This window comes from Pistacia vera, unplaced genomic scaffold (assembly GCF_008641045.1).
Source record: "Pistacia vera cultivar Batoury unplaced genomic scaffold, PisVer_v2 Contig461, whole genome shotgun sequence".
NCBI classification, from domain to species: Eukaryota; Viridiplantae; Streptophyta; class Magnoliopsida; order Sapindales; family Anacardiaceae; genus Pistacia; species Pistacia vera.
In genome coordinates, this window is record NW_022196292.1 from 551262 (window position 1) to 570848 (window position 19587).

Genomic DNA, 19587 nt, shown 5'->3' on the forward strand with positions numbered 1-19587 from the left:
CTCACAGAATAATTCTTTCCTCTTCTTTCTATATAAGTCTTCTAAATATTTACGAGTACATTTACCCCAAACATCATTAGTTAGAGCACACATCAACATGTTGTACAACAACAAATCCTTTATCTTTTTCATTTTCACTTCTCTTCTTCTCTCATCCCATCTTCTTCATTTTATATCTGCTTATGCTTCTCAACATGGTATGTCCCTTTCATTTGAATGTTATGTTTATCATTGTAAATGTTATACTTTTTTGAGAAATTCGCTAGTATTAATTGATATTAATCCATTAGTTAACATGCATGCAATTGTTTAAGTCATCTTCTGTGTTCTGGTTCTGCATAAAATTGTTATCAAATTATTTGCCTTTTGTCACATTGATTTAAATATTTGGCTGCCCCTTTCTTGCTTCTGTCTCGTTTTTGATTTAAAAGAGATTGGTTTGTTCATACAGAAACAAGTTATTACAATTAGTTTTATTGTCATTTTGAGAACAATTATTGGGTAATCTTGATTTAAGGTTATAACCTATACGGATGTTAATTATTAGTTCGAATGTCACTGTATGACCTGTCAAAACAGTAACCTGACCCTTTGGTTCTTAATTCATGCTTTAAAATAAAGAAGGAATTAGCTTCTTTGCTTAGTGATTAGTTTGTTTTGATTTTTTTATTATTTACTTGCAAGACCATATCATAATTTTCCTTTTTACTTACTAGGTTCTTTCTTTAAAGTTTAAACTAGTCACCCTTTCTTTGTATCTTAATTAACTGCATGAAAAGAAAAGAAGAAATACTCTTTGCTTTCTTCTCTCTTTTTGCATCACTACAGATTTTGGAAACTGTAGTAAATCTTCTTCACGATAGTGAATTTACGCTATGCAGGATCATACAATTAATAGGCATGAATTACTAAAATTTATAATGATTAGTTATATAAGGTCATGATGAACTAAAATTTGATGATTTCATGGAATGTAGAAGACCATGAAACTCCATTCTCCTACAGTGAAGGAACTGGTAAAGGGCCAAAGAGCTGGGGCAACATCAACCCAAATTGGCGAACTTGCGGGAATGGAAAAATGCAGTCTCCCATTGACCTTGTTGGCAAAAGTTTGCTAGTTTCAGCTACTCTAGGCAAACTAAAAAGGGACTACAATCCGGCTTCTGCTGTTTTGCAGAAAGGACATTTCATTTCAGTAAACAACTACTACCACTCTTCTTTTAACCTTGCGTTTTTATTTCGAGCAGTGTTAATATCTTTACAAGATTAGATGTTGGAATATGTTATGGTAAAATTGCTTGGGATTGATTATGTATTTGTTTGTTGATAGAATTTAATTTCTAATTTTGAAATGAGTGGTTGCATTTGTCAGGTAAAATGGAAAGGAGATGCAGGACAAATTAACATAAATGGAACTTACTATAAACTAGTTCAGTGTCACTGGCATACCCCGTCTGAGCATACTTTTAATGGATCTAGGTTGCTTCATTTCTCCTTTAATTTCTTTGAAACTTGATTATGTTTTCTTTTGCTTTCACATTCACTTTTTATCTGCTGAATTGTAGGTATGAGTTGGAACTTCATATGGTTCATGTAAGTTCTGATAACAAGAAAGCTGTTATCGGAATTGTGTATGAATATGGCCATCCTGATCCTTTCCTTTCAAGGGTATGATTTTTCTTCTGTTTGCTTAACATTCTTCAGGAAGTTTCGTTTTCCTAGCATTCATTGAAGTACTCCATTTAAAATTTTAGTTCTCTCTGAGAAATTTGATGCTTTTCTTGTTCATTACTGTTTACTTTTTGTTTCTCTCATTGTTTCAGCTTTTCCCCTACATAAAATCACTAGGGGAGAAAGAAAAAGAAATTAGAAATGTTAATCCAGGAGATGTCAAATTCGGTAGTCGGAAGTACTACAGATATATAGGTTCACTCTCAACTCCTCCTTGCACCGAGGGCGTGATTTGGACGATAGTGAACAAGGTAACTTAAACAATATAATTTTGTTATCAAATAAACTCTTGCAAATTATTCCAAATAATACTCCATTGAAGCACTCTAATAAAATACTACTTGTCTGATACAGGTGAGGACAGTTTCAAGGGAGCAAGTAAGAGCATTGAAGGAAAAGGTTGAAGATGTAAGTGCCTTTTCCTGTAGAATTTGATCAACATAAATTAATCTCTTGTTGTTTTTATCTTTGTTGATTTCTTGGTTACCAGGGATTTGTGGAAAATGCAAGGCCAACCCAGCAACTGAAAGGAAGAGCAATTTGGTTCTATAGTCCATGAGAAAATTGCTGAGAGGTTACTATTCATTGATTTTAATGAAGACAGGAAGAGAGTGTAATTCACTTCCATTATTACTGCCTAAATTTGGTTGGTTTTCTTTATGTGTTCATCCTATGCATTGTGATGTTTAAACTAAATCAGCAAACAAAGAGTTATTTTTAAATAAGAGGATGATTTCAGAAGGGGAATCAGCATATTATTTACTCTTTTCACCGCACTTTTAATTTGATCTGCTGATTCTTTTCTTTCTAGTCTATTAGGATACATTCATTAAAAAAATCAAGGCATTTTTTACGAAGCTCAGATTAAAATAGTTCAAATTTGAAGTACTTGAGAATTACATAATAATGACATATATTGTTCGCTTAATTGAAAGTTTTTATTTTATAAGTATTTAACAAATTGAAAATTTATTCGATGGTTTACTAAATAATTAAATAAACTAATAAATAAATATTTATAGTAGAAAATGATTACCTAAACAATAATAATTAATTTTAATCCCTAAGCGAAATTTGTAATAAGTTTATTAATTTTATTATAAATACATACAAAAAATCAATTCAAAATTAATTCAATAAAGTATTTAATTATTAAAGTAAATCTTTCCTTTTAGTATTAACCAAGCGAAAAAATTATATTAAGTTAGCATGTTAATTATCAAGGAGATATTTGAAATTAACCTGCATTAAGCTTGCCATATATAATAGTTTTTTTTTTTTAATTTAATAACCGGTAATCACAATTACAATTAATCCATGTTTGATGGTCCCCCGTCATGTCTCCCAAGTTTTTTCATGGAATGTAGTGTTGACCGCGAAAACTCGTAGGTGCTGAATATGGTTATTTCACGTCCTGGACCCTCGACTGTTATGCTGCTCGGTAGACACAGGAGTCTCGCCAAGCCTGGGATCAGGTCTTCATTTGCCTGAAACTCGGACCCCAAGAGCCTTCACACCAACTTTAACAGGCCTCGTTCCTTTCTCACACACAAAAGACGGTCAAGGTAGGGGTGAGTACGGATAGCGGGTAGAACCGAAACTGGGGGGTAGAATCGGAATCGAAACCGAAACCAAAACCTACCCAGAACCGGTACTGTGCGGGTAGGTTCCAGTTCCAATTTTTTGGAACCGATACTGTACGGTTTTTTATTCCGATTCTTGTGTGTGGAGGAACCGGAATCGGAACTGGAACCTGTGAAAAGGGTACCCTGTTTGGAACCTGTAGGGGGTATCCGATTTGGAACCGATTTTTGGAACCTGTTTGGAACCTGTTTTGGAACCTGTTTGGAACCTGTTTGGAAATTTGGACTACAATGAAATATTTGTGAAATGTGAATAATGGAGGGTTTCTATTATTTTATATATAAAAAAATTTAAAATAGAAAAAGTTAAATTTTTAGAATAACCTAATTAAATAAATATACAATACAATTGTACTTATTATACATAAATTACACCATATTAAAAGCTTTAATATATTATAATACATTAATATTAAAGTTTTGATTAATTAAGTGAATAATTGGAATTATGATCCAATTAAAAGTGTTTTACATTTTTAATGTTATTAAAAGAATTATTTTTGAATAAAATAGTATATTTGATTGAGTAATAATATATTTAGTTATTTACTTCAATTATCAAGTTCTAAGTATATCTATAATAAATTAGTAATTAATTAATTATATATGATAAATTGATAAACATTAATAAATTTAATTACTAGTTAAAGATTCTACTAATCAATTATACATTACATTATGTTATGTTACTTAATAATTATAATTTTATAACATTACTTAATTGATTTATAGTATAATTAATTATGCATTATATAATGGATTATTACTTAATTAATTGACTTATAAGTTATAACATTTAGTATATTACTTAATTAAATAATTAGAAATTTAATTAATTCTAGCATTACATTTAGAGATTTATATATAATTACTTAGTCAATTATAACATTTTATTATAAACATTAATACAAACTTAATTATGATAAAAATAATTAATTAAATATACATTAAAAATTTATAGTATAATTACTTATAGTTTTTCACTATAACATTACTTTATAGTATGATTATATAATTAATTATAATATTACATAATTATGATTATAATTATAGACATTATATATAAATATAGTAATACTAATTTATTACATAAGCATTAAATAATACTTAATTAAATGATTAAATTTAATTAATTACAACATTACTTATAAATTTATGGTACGATTATGTAATTAATTGTAACATTAAATTATAATTAAATGATTACTTATTAATTATATATTCTATTATAACTAATAATTATAATATTATATTACTTATAGTATAATTACTTAATTCATTGTAACATTTTACTATTTTATTATAGTATGATTAGTTGATTACATATTAATTATAACATTACATATAGATGATATTTAATTGATTATGACATTATATTATAAACATTAATTATAACATTACATATAAACAAATGATACTTAATTAAATGATGAAATTTAATTATTAAATATTACATTATGTTAATATACTTAATTAAATTAACATTATTACATTACATTATATTATGAATTTATAATCACTTAATTAATTATAGTATACATAGTTAAAGATTACTTAATTAGTTATAATTTTAAACATTACATTATAAACATTAGTAATTTACTACATTATTATTTATTACTTACTTAATTAAATGATAAATTTTAATTAATTATAATATAACATTAAAGATCTATAATCTGATTACTTAATTCACTATAACATTACATTAATATGATCACATAATTAATTATAACATTACTAATAAATGTTTACTTAATTGAGTATGAGTTATGATATTAGTTTTAACATAGTAATACTAATTTACTACATAAACATTAGCACAATATTTAATTAAATGATTAGAAATTTAATTATTATAACATTACCTTATAAACATTTCATTATAAACATTACATTGTAGTTAAATAATTATTCAATTAAATTATACATTATTATATTACATTAATTATGATCACTTACTTAATTATACATTACATAGTTAAGTGATTACATAATTAGTTTGAATTTATAACATTACATTATAAACATTAGTAATTTACTATATTATTACATTATTTAATTAAACGATTAAAAATTAATTAATTATAACATTACCTTATATATTTATAATATGATTACTTAATCAATTATAACATTCCATTATAAACATTAGTATATAATTAAATGATTTGAAATTTAATTATTATAATATTAAATTATAGGTTATATATGATTACTTATTCATTAAAACATTACATTATGATGATCTATAATTAATATAACATTACATAATTAAATGATAACTTAATTGATTAGACATTATATTATAAACATTAGTAATTTACTAATTTACGCAATACTTAATTAAATGATTACAATTTTATTAATTATAACATTACATTATAATTTATGGTATGATTACTTATTAATTATACATTCTATATACAATATTACAATACTTATAAGATTAACAATTTAATTAATTATATATACATTATATTAAACCCTAAACCCAAATGTATATTTGTTAGGGGTGTTTTGTAAACTTTTAAGGTATTTTTGTCATTTGTTAAACTAATAGGGGGGTAATTGATTTTTATAGGGTACCCCGGAAGGAACTGGAACCTACATTTGGTTCCGGTTCTTGAATTGAAGAACCTGCACTGTGCAGTTCCAATTCCGGTTCCTTTTTGGGAACCACATTGTGCGGTTCCGGTTCCGGTTCCGGTTCTCCCGAAAAGTGGAGGGTCCTCGGAACGCCTCACCTCTAGTCAAGGCGCTCATGGGGGTGCCATTAGCTGCAGGGGTGTTCAAAAGCATTTAACCAACCCGGCTAATTGCTTTTCTGAACTGAACTGGTTTTTCGGTTCGGGAAAATTCTCGAATCGAAACCAAACCGGTTTGGAGGGAAACCGGTTTTCCCTTTTTTTTTTTATATAAACTTATTTTTTTTATTTTTCCTAAATAAATATAAAATAAACAATACATATCCAAATAAAAATTAAACATTCATACATATCCTTGGCCACTATTAAAATACATTAAAATTGATATAAATAAAGTCTGAAATGAATATTTTTTTTATTTAATATATAATTATATATAATATATATATATATATATATATTGTATATTATAATATATTGTAAAACCGTTTCGGTTAACCGTTTTTATTTTTTCCCGAACCGGAAATCCGGTTTTTTGAATTTTTGAACCATAACCGAACCATTTTTTCAGTTAACCGGTTTTTCGGTTTGGTTCATTTTTTGCATTTTTTGAATACCCCTAATTACATAGAGTCTTTGACGCTTAAGTTAGAGATCTAGTCTTTATATTAAGACTTGGAATAGATTTATTTTAACAAATGCTTGTTGGATCAATTGATCCGGATAAAATAGGGATATATTTGGCTTTTGATAAGATGCCCATGTATAAAAAGACCTATTTATCCTTGCTGAATTATAAGTAAAAAGAATGATTTAATGGTGAGAGAGAGTAATTTTAAGTTTTATTTAATTCTCTCTCTCATCATAAGTTTAAAATCAAATTTTAATAAGATATTTTCAAAACATTAGATTTGTTACCAAAGCCTAGTTTTAATTTAATTATATGATAAAGAGTTATTATACACTTGACTCATGCCAACAATTATAAGTTTAATTATAATCAAGACATTTGTGATAAAAATTCAATTTCAAACAACATCTTCATTGTTGCCGAAAATTGCTTCCAATACCGCGTTTCGCTCTTCGGATTCCACAGTTCCCTTCCAAATCGAACAATGAATAATGTTTTCCTTCCAACACAAAAATGAGCACTTATTAATAAACAAAACCATACCAAACGAAATATGAACACTTGGATTACAATGGTTGACTTAATCGAATTTTAAGTTGTCTGTGCATAGATTAAAAAAATCTCTTTTACAAAATCTATGAATATTCTTTGAATAGAGATCAATATATATATGTATTAATATTTTCGTTTATTTTTTAAATTAATACAATCTAATTTTATTAGATATACGGAAAATATTTTTTTTACAGCTCTCTCTATTTTATCCACACAACATTTAGATCAATATACAAAAAACATTTTTTTATCCGACTTTGTCTTTTTTATTCACACAATATTGATGCAGCAATGAACAATGATGTACAGTGTCATATGAACGGTGATGAATAGTGAACAATGCTGAATAGTGTCGACGATGTCAGAATGCGATGAACTTTGGCATGGCATTTTGAAACAGTCAAATAAGTTAGGCTCGTGATTAATGAGTTTTGTTGTTTCTTAGCCTTTCAGAATCGTTTAGATGGGTTTTTAGGCGTTTTTATGTATTTCAAGGGTGTGTTTGCAAACTTCTAGAGTTTTTTGGGTTTATTTACAACTTTTTGAAAGTTTTGGGACCTTTTGGTGATCATTGTTTAATGTTCTTTTTCTCGGTTTTTTGATTAGGGAAAACTATAAAAATGCTGTTATAGTCGTAATAGGGCAGTTTTTTGATGATTATTTTTATTAAATAAAAGTTAAGAACCTTTTGTGGTTGCTTATTCAATCCAGTATCCGAACTTGATAAATTTGGTGGTAGTTTTTCGTATCAATTGTTCCTTGATTGTTTAGTCGCTGTTTTTCTTGGTTTTTTGATTAGGGCAAACTATAAAAAGGTTGTTATAGCCATAATAGGGCAGTTTTTTTTTTTTTTTAAAATTATTTTTATTGTATGAAAGTTTAAGAACCTTTTGTGGTTGCTTATTCAATCCAGTATCCAAACTTGATACATTCGTTGGTGGTTTTTCATATCAATTGTTCCTTGATTGTTCAGTCATCTTATTATTTCGGCATCAAATATTCATATCAATATACATAAAACATTTTTTATCTAGCTCTATCTATTTTATCCACACAACATTTAAATAAATTACAAAAAAACATTTTTTATCCAACAACTATTTTATCACAATATGAACTAGCATATTCATTTGTTGGCAAAGATGAGATAAAAGGGTGTGCAGGTATGAAAATGTGTTGAAAATTAATGTGTTGCAAACGGTTCTTACACTTGCAATAAGGGATTACACTTGCAACTTTGGTTAATAAAGGTTTGACACAAGAAAAAAGCATGTGTTTGCAATAAGGGATTACACTTGCAACTTTGGGAGATAAAACGAGTACCTTTACATTTTTTTTTTATAGTAATTTAATTATTACAATAAATTAATTCCTACCTTCCAACCTCTATTCTTGGAAACATTGAAGTAATAATTACTTCTCTCTCATCCTTTCATAATGTTAATGGTGTAAATTGTTTTTCCTCCAAAAGATAGGTTTAAGAGCCAAAAATAATTTTATTTTATTAAAGAGTAAATTTGTAAATTTACTTTCCCAATCAAGTTTTTGATCTAAATCAATTGATCCAAATAGCATTAATCTATCTATATATCTATACAATCCTTAAGCCCACCCTTTTTAGCGATTGCCATTTGGACTCCACGTAGGATTCCAGCTAGATCTCTATAATTGGTACAGGTGTCTGGCCTATTTACTTTGTAGAAACCGTACGCGTTCACATTCGCATTTAATGTTCTGTGTAAATTACTCGCATCCACATTCGCTTTGGTTTGTAGAAACTGTTCACATTCGCATTCAATGTTTTCTAGAGGTTCTTGACATTTTGTTGATAGATACTGATAATTCGTATGCATTCATTATTTTGTAGAAACCTTTGGTTTGTATATGTGATCTGGTTTATTGTTTAATTAATGAAATAAATACTAATAATTCATATGTATTCATTGTTAACCTTTGGTTTGTATATGTGAAAGTGAAGCGGCACATTTATTTTTTTGGTTTATTCTTTAATTAATCAGATAAATACTGATAATTCATTTGCATTCATTGTTTTGTACAAACCTTTGGCATTTCTATTCATCGTTTTGTACAAAATTTTGGCATTGTGAATGTGAAGTTGTGCATTTTTTTTTTTTTTGGTGAATGGTTATACATGCATGGATAGGTGTGAATAGTAATGGATTGATAATGTCTATTATTGATTTTTGTGAATGTGAAAAGATGCATTGTATCAATTGTAGAATTAATGACTTTGAATCCTCTATATATAGGTCGATTATGTAATAGTTTGTTATACCATTCATATGAAGAAAGACAAGTGTGTCATTTCGAATTGTTATTTGTCATTGTTTTATTTTGGTTTTTTCAGTTTATTATTAAACTTTTGATGCTCATAATGTATTAATTTGTTTAGGAATGTTTAATTGGTTTTGAATAATTCACAGTTGTGTTGTTATAGTCCTGTTTGATTTGCAGGCGGACCAGAGTGAATAATTTTTTTGTCTACTTGGGTACCAATTTTGAACAATGCTTTTGTTGCTTGATGAACACTCTTGTTTAATCCTATAATTGTAGTCATTGCTGAACAATGTTGTTTAATGTTAAGAGTTAGGTTGTGAAGAAAATAAAGAATGAAAGTATGAAAGAAAACAGACTCAATATCTTCTGTGATATTCTGTATTGAATAAAGAAGACATAAATAGATAGGTTACAATAGTGAGACAATTTCGGAAAGGAATCTCTCTTAAAGGAAAAAATAAAAAATAAATCAAGAAGATTTGACAATTAGGAATTCAATCTTCTTGTAAAAGGAAAAGAATAATTAAGAAATAGTCATGTTTGATTTGCAGGCAGACCAGAGTGAATAATTTTTTTGTCTATTTGGGGACCAATTTTGAACAATGCTTTTGTTGCTTGATGAACACTCTTGTTTAATCCTATAATTGTAGTCATTGCTGAACAATGTCGTTTAATGTTAAGAGTCAGGTTGTGAAGAAAATAAAGAATGAAAGTATGAAAGAACATAGACTCAATATCTTCTGTGATATTCTGTATTGAATAAAGAAGACAAAAATAGATAGGTTACAATAGCGAGACAATTTCGGAAAGGAATCTCTCTTAAAGGAAAAAATAAAAAATAAATAAAGAAGATTTGACAATTAGGAATTCAATCTTCTTGTAAAAGGGAAAGAATAATTCTTCTTGTAAAAGGGAAAGAATAATTAAGAAATAAAAAACTCCTAAAATAATAAAAACTTCTGAAAAATGAGATACACTAGCTAATACATGACAAGGAAACAAAACAACCAAATAAATACAATGAGCGGCTCCACTTTCAACACTTACTCTGAAGCCGACGTATAGATGTTGATCATACGAAGTTTCTCTACAAAGTCTTCGAAGTTGGCTCGAGCAAGAGCTTTTGTGAGAATATCTGCAGTTTGACCAGTTGTCGAAGTGTAGCTAACCTTAAAAATTCCTTCTTCAATATTTTCTTTGATAAAATATCTATCTATCTCCACATGCTTAGTTCGATCATGATGAACCAGATTCTTGGCTATACTGATGGCGGCTTGATTGTCATTATATAATTCCGTAGGATGTTCCAAGGGAACCTTTAATTCTAACAATAATCTTTGTAACCAAATTCTTTGTGCCATGGCTTAGAATTCTGCTTCTGCACTACTACGAGCTACAATAGATTGTTTCTTGCTTCTCCAAGTCACCAAGTTTCCCCACACATAGAAACAATATCCTGATGTTGATCTACGATCCATCACTAAACCTGCCCAGTTTGCATTTGAAAATATCTCAATACTCCTCTTGATCATTCTTTGGAAGAAAAAACCCTTACCAGGTGTCATTTTGAGGTACCTCAATATTCTATAGAAAGTTGTCATATGACTCTCAATAGGATTGTTCATGAATTGACTTACCACACTTATTGAGAAACCTATGTCTGGCCTTGTATGAGATAGATATATGAGCTTCTCTACAAGGCGTTAATACCTTCCTTTATCAACCGGTGCACTATCATTGTGTTAGGAAATGATCATACATGGCAACGGAAACAAAAATTATTTAAACATTATAGATTGTTCATTTGAACCAAGATCAGGGCACAAATTTACAATTTATACAGCATATTAAAATCTGCAGTAAAACAGCTTAAGGTTAAGAAACCATACCCACGTTTAGAGGCTCCTCCAATTTGTCTCGGAATGGGTTTCGCTACTGACCCAAGTGTAGGATCGAACCAATTTAGTTCACACGAAGACAACCTCAAAGAACTAAAGAGGGATTTGCTAGATCCTCTTTAGCCTTTAAGAACCAAGATGAAAATCAAATGAAATATTTTCTTCAAGCAAAAGAAATCTGGCGTGAGAGAGAAGAAAAAGGGGCTGGAATATTTTGCCTTCAATGAATGAATGAATTGATTAAATAATTCACAAAGTGTTGCACTTATATAGTACACACTTTGCCCTATTTCATCATGGAATGGGCTTGGGCTCCAACCCAAACACCCCTTGTATCCAAACAGCCCCTTTAAGATATTTTAATTATAATTATTATTGTTATTTCAATTAAATTTAATTAATATATATATATTTCATATATTAACATTTAACAATAACAATAATTCATTTAAATATATGCGAACACATATTTAAATATAATTTCACTTATTTAATTTAATTAACAAATTAAATAAAGGCTACGACCTCAGCAAATTTAATTGCACTGTGAAATTACCAAAATACCATTTTTCCTAAAAAGACAAAAACGCCCTTCTGACAAACTGGTTCTTAAATTATCTTCTATGTGTGTGATCCGTAGGCTCCTTATCATACCGGCAGTGTATAGTATCGCAATTAACACCAATTAATCATCTCACTACACACAGACCATGATTAGCCCCTAGCAAGGCATCATGGCCACCCGATAGATTCAGATTCAGCAAAGCAACTACTTGTCAACGATATGGTTACCATGCAATCTAATCATTTCATCAAACGTTATCTCAACGAGACCGAGGCATAGAAATAGTGTCAACCTCGGTTACTCTCGATATTATGTATTCAGTTACTGGACCAATGACCTGAATTATAAACTGGATAGAGCAACAACTCAATCCCACTGTGGCCATAGTTTTAGTGTCATTGCCATTTACTGAATTGCGCCGTGAGATAACTTCTCTCATACCCGGGAGTGATTAATCCTCTGTCTATCCACCATAGTCTTGATACACTCCTTAATGCAGTCAATCACCACCGTATTGACAGCTCTGAATAGAACTGCGTTAGGCTAGTGTCAAATTACACCAATCGGTGCACAAGGCACTCCGGTGATCTCAAGTCTAAGGATCATATACACCACCATTTGTTAGAGGATTTATTCCATAGATACTAGGGTTACCATCCATATGGAATCCTTTGGTGGGTCAGTCCAGTGAACTTGCCTACAGCAAGCACCCATGTGTTACACCAGGTTATCACCAAACAACCTTGACAAGTGAGATCAGTCATTGCCTTTCGACAGGGTCGTTCAACACTATGATAGCCTTACCGTATTATATGTGCCCTTACTTTAGAATAATATTAGGGCTACGGATGTTTCTAGAATGACCACCATATGTGCTCATAGGGTTCTCACTATCAAGATTTGAAACACTTGATACCCTCGTCACAGTTCTACCATTCTAAGGATATTTATCAATACATACAATGATGATTTACGCGATATAGTATAAAATGTCTTTTATTGATCAATGTACATTATTACAAAGAGTTAACTCTACAATAATTGATTGGCTCTAGGGCATCTACTCTAACACATTGTTGTTAACAAGTTTGACAGTTGAATCCATAGGAGTTTCTGCAAGCTGGCATCCTAGCATTCTTGTTTCATTCAGTAAGTCCAGAACATATTTACGTTGTCAGAATGCTATACCTTTCTTTGACTGTGCAATCTCCATTCTGAGAAAAAATTTGAGGTTCCCAAGATCCTTGATTTCAAACTCCTTTGCAAGGAATTGTTTAATCTTACATAGTTCCTCCTCATGATCACCTATCAGAATGATATCGTCCACATATATAATGATAACAGCCAATTTCCTATCAAAGGAGTGCTTCACAAATAATGTGTGGTCCGACTGACACTGAGAGTACCTGTACCTTTTCACTACATTAGTGAATCTTTCAAACTAGGCACGAGGAGACTATTTTAAGCCATACAAGGATTTTCTGAGATGACATACCTTGTTGACATTGAATCTTGATTCTAGGCCTGCAGGAATTTCCATATACACTTATTCTTCTTCTAAGTCACCATTGAGAGAGGCATTCTTTACATCGAGTTGGTGAAGCGACCAATCAAGATTTGCCACCAAGGATAACAGTACATGAATAGTATTGAGCTTGGCAATGGGAGCAAAAGTTTCTTGATAGTCGATGCCATATGATTGAGTAAATCCTTTGGAGACCAACCTCGCTTTGTACCTATCCAAATTCCCATCTGCCTTGTACTCTACTATGAAAATCCATTTACACCCAACTGGTTTCTTCCCTCTTGGGAGTTCAGTAATTTCCCAAGTACCATTCTTTTCAAGAGCTTGGACTTCCTCATCAACTGCAGTTTTCCACATTGGACACTTGAAAGCTTCTTGAATGTTCTGAGGAACCTATATCTCTGTGATGTTAACAGTAAAGGCACGGAAAAATGGTGATAGTTTATCATATGAAATAAAATTCCTAATGAGATGCTGAGTGTATGATCTAACTCCTTTTCTCCATGCTATGGGCATATTTAGAATATCATTTTCTAACTCGGAATCAACAGCACCATGTAAGACAGAAATATTGTTACCTGGAATTTCGCTCAAATTTGGACTTGGTTCAGCTTTATGGATTTGTTGAGGAATTTCTCTTCTTCTGTTTCCTTTTGGATGTGCTCTTTATCTCGCAAGTTAAGAATGAACTTAGTTTTTTCGACAGGTAGGAGTTGATTAGGAGGCTTAATAATGAACTCAATGTTTTCAATAGGTAGGAGTTAATTAGAAGGCTCTGGAGGTGATGGATGACTCAAAGTCCCAAAACTGATATTCCTGAATTGAATTCTCCCCTTGCATATTAGTTTTGGGTTAGTAAGGCTGGTTATCAAAAAAGGTGACATCCATCGAATTGTAGAATTTTTGTGTGACTAGAGAGTAACACTTATACCCTTTTTTATTTGAGGAATACCTAAGAAAGATGCACTTGAGCGACCTAGGATCAAGTTTACTTCTATGTTGTTGATGGACATGGACAAAGACAGAGCACCCAAAAATTTTGGGTGGGATGGTGGAAATAAGATGAGTTGTTGGCAAGGATTTTAGGAGGATGTGACAAGGTGTGTTGAATTTTAGAACTCTAGACAACATTCTATTGATAAGGTAAGTTGCCATAAGAACTGCTTCCCGCTAGAGATATTTTGGTACATTTGTTGCGAACATGAGTGATCTAGCCACCTCTAGCAAATGTCTATTTTTTCTTTCAGTGATTCCATTTTGTTGTGGGGTATCCACATATGAACTTAAGTGAACTATTCCTTCTTTCACTAGAAATTCTCCTAGGTTGGAGTTGAAATAATATATGGCATTATCAGACTTTAGGATTTGTATTTTTTATTGGAATTGGGTCTGAATCATATTATTGAAATTTTTGAATATTTGAACCGTTTCTGATTTATCTTTCATGAGGAATACCCAGGTTAATCTAGTGTGATCATCTATGAATAAGACAAACCACCTTGCACCTGTTACATTTTTTATTTTTGATGGACCCCAAATATCAATATGAATCATTAAGAGTGGACTAGATGCTTTGTAGGGTTGAATGGGAAAATGAGACCGAACATGTTTTGATAATTGACAGATTTCACACTCAAAGGATTTTGGATTTTTGTTAAATAAGGATGGAAATAAATGCTTGAGATACATAAAATTTAGATGACCTAAGCAATAGTGCCACAACATGATTTCACTATCGTTATTTTGACAAGAAACAGAAAAAGAATTACCACTAATTGCCTTTTGAGGTTGTTCTTGGGATAGTGGTGCTCCTTAAGGATGTAGAATCCAGAGCATTCCTCAACATTGCCAATCGTCTACCCCAAATCCAAATCTTGAAATTAATAGTGAGTGGAGGAAAAATGAATAACACACCTCTTTTCCTTAGTGAGTTTACTAATTGAGAATAGATTACATTCCAAGTTAGGAACAAAAAGAACAGAGTTGTGAGTAAGGTCCTTTGATAGCACAACTGAACCTATACCGATAACCTTTGATAGTGAACCATCCGCTATTTGGACCTTTAAATTATTTGGACATGAGCTATATGTATCAAACATCATTGCATCTCCTATCATGTGATCAGATATTCCTAAGTCCACAATCCAAGGCTTTTTAAGTTTCTTACCCATAGTAAAGGCGCTAAAAAAATTATCTTTGTGAGTCAAAGTTCCGTAACAAATGACATGGTTAGAAGATGAGCCGGTTTGTGATTGAGCTGACAGAAGATGAGACAATAATTTTTGAAGTGTCTCCATTTGCTCTTTGTTAAACAGACTTGCTTTAGAAGGTGATGGCTCCTCGAGACGTGATTTCCTCGGCCTTTTTTCTCCATATATTGATGCAGAGATAACAAGTGGGAAAAACTCGATGATAGAGACAAAGAGAGGATTAAACCCATTCTGATACCATGAAGAAAATAAAGAATGAAAGTATGAAAGAACACAGACTCATTTTCTTCTATGATCTTATCTATTGAATAAAGAAGACATAAATAAATAGGTTACAATGGTGAGACAATTTCAGAAATGAATCTCTTTTAAAGGAAAAAATAAATCAAGAAGATTTGACAATTAGGAATTCAATCTTCTTGTAAAAGGAAAAGAATAATTAAGAAATAAAAAACTCCTAAAATAATAAAAACTCCTAAAAAACAAGATACACTAGCTAATACATAACAAGGAAACAAAACAATCAAATAAACACAATCAACAGCTTTACTTTCAACAGGTTGCAAAGTATTGGTATGTACAATGCAAACTTTTGATGCTCATAATGTATTCATTTGTCTACGAGTTTTGAATTGATTTTAATTTATTTGTTGTTGTGTTGTTATAGTCCTATTTGATTTGTAGTCGTTGCTAAACAATCTTGTTTCATGTTAAGAGTTAGGTTGCAAAGTATTGGTATGTACAGTGCAAACTTTTGATGCTCATAATGTATTCATTTGTCTACGAATTTTGATTTGGTTTCAATTTATTTGTTGTTGTGTTGTTATAGTCCTGTTTGATTTGCAGGTTATAAGAAGATGTAGGCGGACAATGACGAACAACTTTTTGTGTCTATGTGGGGACGAGTTTTGAACAATGCTTTTGTTGCTGTTTACCAATGCATTCTCCACACTGTTTCCCTATAATTGTTGCCATTGGTGAACAATCTTGTTTAATCCTATAATTGTAGTCATTACTGAACAATCCTATTTACTATTTACAATTAAGAGTCAAGTTGCAAATTCATTGGTTTGTACAGTGCGATTATGATTGATTTTTTGCGGAACATATATGGTTACTGAATGTAACATTGTAATGCCCTTTTCGGTTAATATTATAATAAAAGTTTTTTTGTTTTGTTCATGATAATTGATGCAATAAAGTTGCCGATCAATATGTCTTTTCGCAAATACTGAGCATTTTTTTATTGGTATTTTTTTTTTTTTTTTTTGATAAAGTACCTTCTTATTGCAAGAATTTCCGGTTCAAAAGCATATTACAGTAAACTTAATATTCTCCTCCGTGACTTACTTTTTTCACAACCCACAAATTCAACTTTTTTGGAGTATATCCTCACCAAATCCAGAAGAAGGTATGACAGAACTTTATATGTTATAGCATCAAAGTCATTTAGCAAGATATCATGTGAACAAAAAAAAAAAAAAAAAAAAAAAAAAAAAAAAAAAATAGATGGATAAAGGGGAAGAAAGTAAAGTGGAACTAGAAATAAACAAAAAAATTGCACTGAAGATGTGTAATATTCTATACAGTTTAAAACTATACAAGTTAATTTATTGCACAATTTGAAATTGAACAAACTTCGTGAAGGTCTTATATATTTAATTGAAATTGAAACCGTACAAGTTTAAAAACCTGTTATTATTCCATAGCATAATTTGATTCATGGAACTATGCCGAAGAACGAAGTTGTAAAATATAAGAACCAACTTCGTGAAGGTCTTATATATTTAATTAAAAATGTCAAAGTCATACCATGTTCTGGTGTTTACAAACATATTGAAGGTCCTAACCATTTATAATTTCTCATGATAACTTCTGTTGAGGAGATCAAAGAAGCTACAGTTGCCATTTTAAAATTTAAATTCCAATTTGTTGGTATTCATGATCTTCAGAATAGATCAAATGACACTACTTTGTTATCAGGTAAACTGCTTTTTGTTTATTCATGTTGTACATCTATCATAATCACTATATATTTCTTAATATAACAAATGTTTTGCAGATGTCATAGGTGTTTTGAGTGAAATAGGAGAAATTGAAAAAATCATATCAACCAAGAGTGATGAACGGGTATAATGTTTCAAATGGAACAATAAGTTCTTCTGCAAATATTTTAATCACTTGATACTATCAAAATATCTTACTGCGATATTATTTGTACTGAAACATTTACAGTCTCTTGATGGGGAAATATTTCTAAAGAGATTGATGAGAGTTGTCAAGTGGAGAATGACAAACCAGTTGTCGTAATTGTCACATTGACCAATGTTAAAGAATTTCAAGGTATTTCAACCTTTTTATATTAGATTAGAAACTTTTTTGATAATTAATTTATGAATTTTTATGAGCAGGAAAGTTATATCTGAATAGTACTTCAGCATCAAAAATTTATATAAATTTGGAAATTGAAGAGGAGCATCTTCTGCAAAGAAAGTACATATCTTGGCAGTTGTATGTTGAATTATATTATTAAATAATTGTATAATTTATATCTTATGTACTATACAATGTGCAGTAATGATCACATTCCAATAGTTAAATTGCAAAAGAGAAAGCTGAATTGAAATTCCGGTTGAGAAGGAAATGTTTCATAATAGAATATCTTTAAACCATCTCACCGGTCTTATGTGGCATAACTGGGATTGAACAACCGATTATACAATAAAAGCAACAATACTTGAAATTGAGATTAGATTCGGTTGGTGTTATTTATCTTGCAATACTTGCAAGAAAAAATTCCCTGATATGGACAGCAACAATTTCTACTATGTTAAATGCAACAAGGAGACTAAATTCCCACAGATGAGGTATATCAGTTGTTATTCTAAATTGAATTGTTGGTATAAACTAATGCATGATAATCTTAAAAATTGATGTTTAATAATGAATAATTGTTGATATAACAGGTACAAGGTTAATTTGCAAGTCACAAACGACAATGTTGAAATAACATTTATATTGTTTGACACAGTATGTCAGTCGTTAATTGGGTTGTCATGTTTCCAATTACTGAAAAGTCAAGAGAACAATCGTAAAACAGTTCCAAGTGTTTTAAATGCACTTTGTGGGAAGAGTTTTATTTTCAAAATTAGGTTGTCAAAAGATGGCTTGAAACAAGGATACGATTCGTATGCTGCATTAAAACTTTTTCCAGTGAATGCTGAACTTGAAGATGACCACAAGCTACTACAATTGGAAGAGGTTAGTGAAGTTTTTAGTTTTAAATAATGGATCATTGAACATTAAAATTATATTAATATTTTGTTAACTTTCAAATGATATTAATATTTTATAAAAAAACCAACACGCGATTGAAGACAAAGATGAAAAAGATCCTTCAACAGCAGATGTGTTTCAGTGTCAAACTCTAACACCAAAAATCACTGACAGGTCAACAAATATTGGATCATTTGTGGAAGGGCAAGAACAAGCCAGAGTATCAAAAGAAAAGGGCAAAGGAATAGAATATCAAGGAACAAAAAGCAACATAAAGAAAAAATTGAAGTTTTGATGAAGATTCTGTTATGCAACACCAAAAACAGTAATAATCTAAACAAGAGGTGGCAAAAGAGGCAATTGTATTGCCGAAGAATGCCAAGAAGAGTAAAGGATGGCAATAGAAGCAACTATGTTGCTGAAGAATGCCTAGAGGAAGAAAGAAATATAGAAGAATATGTGTATTTCATATATCTTTGTAATGTGTACAGATGCCTATTTATACAGAGGCTATGTAAATAATAAAGGAAATACAATCAATCCAATCAATATAAAATGATTACATAATATTACAGCAAATAAATCAATAGTATAATATCTGTAGTAA

The 19587-nt window shown here is 30.3% G+C and overlaps 1 protein-coding gene across 1 annotated transcript; it reads left to right on the forward strand.

Moving 5' to 3' along the window:
* The first annotated feature begins 97 nt into the window (after positions 1–97).
* On the forward strand, positions 98–2453 carry LOC116145416 (alpha carbonic anhydrase 4-like). The gene is made up of 7 exons (XM_031430879.1): positions 98–197; positions 978–1195; positions 1373–1479; positions 1566–1668; positions 1824–1982; positions 2086–2139; positions 2222–2453. The coding sequence occupies exons 1-7, from the start codon at positions 98–100 to the stop codon at positions 2288–2290; spliced, it is 810 nt and encodes a 269-aa protein (XP_031286739.1). The 3' UTR covers positions 2291–2453.
* Positions 2454–19587: the final 17134 nt, after the last annotated feature.

What these genes read in the sequence shown, in the direction of transcription:
- LOC116145416 (XM_031430879.1), top strand. Translation starts at nt 98, where the DNA reads ATGTTGTACAACAACAAATCCTTTATCTTTTTCATTTTCACTTCTCTT. An exon ending in CATACTTTTAATGGATCTAG is followed by an intron (nt 1,480 to 1,565) that starts GTTGCTTCATTT and finishes GCTGAATTGTAG; the next exon opens with GTATGAGTTGGAACTTCATA. An exon ending in CTGATCCTTTCCTTTCAAGG is followed by an intron (nt 1,669 to 1,823) that starts GTATGATTTTTC and finishes TCATTGTTTCAG; the next exon opens with CTTTTCCCCTACATAAAATC.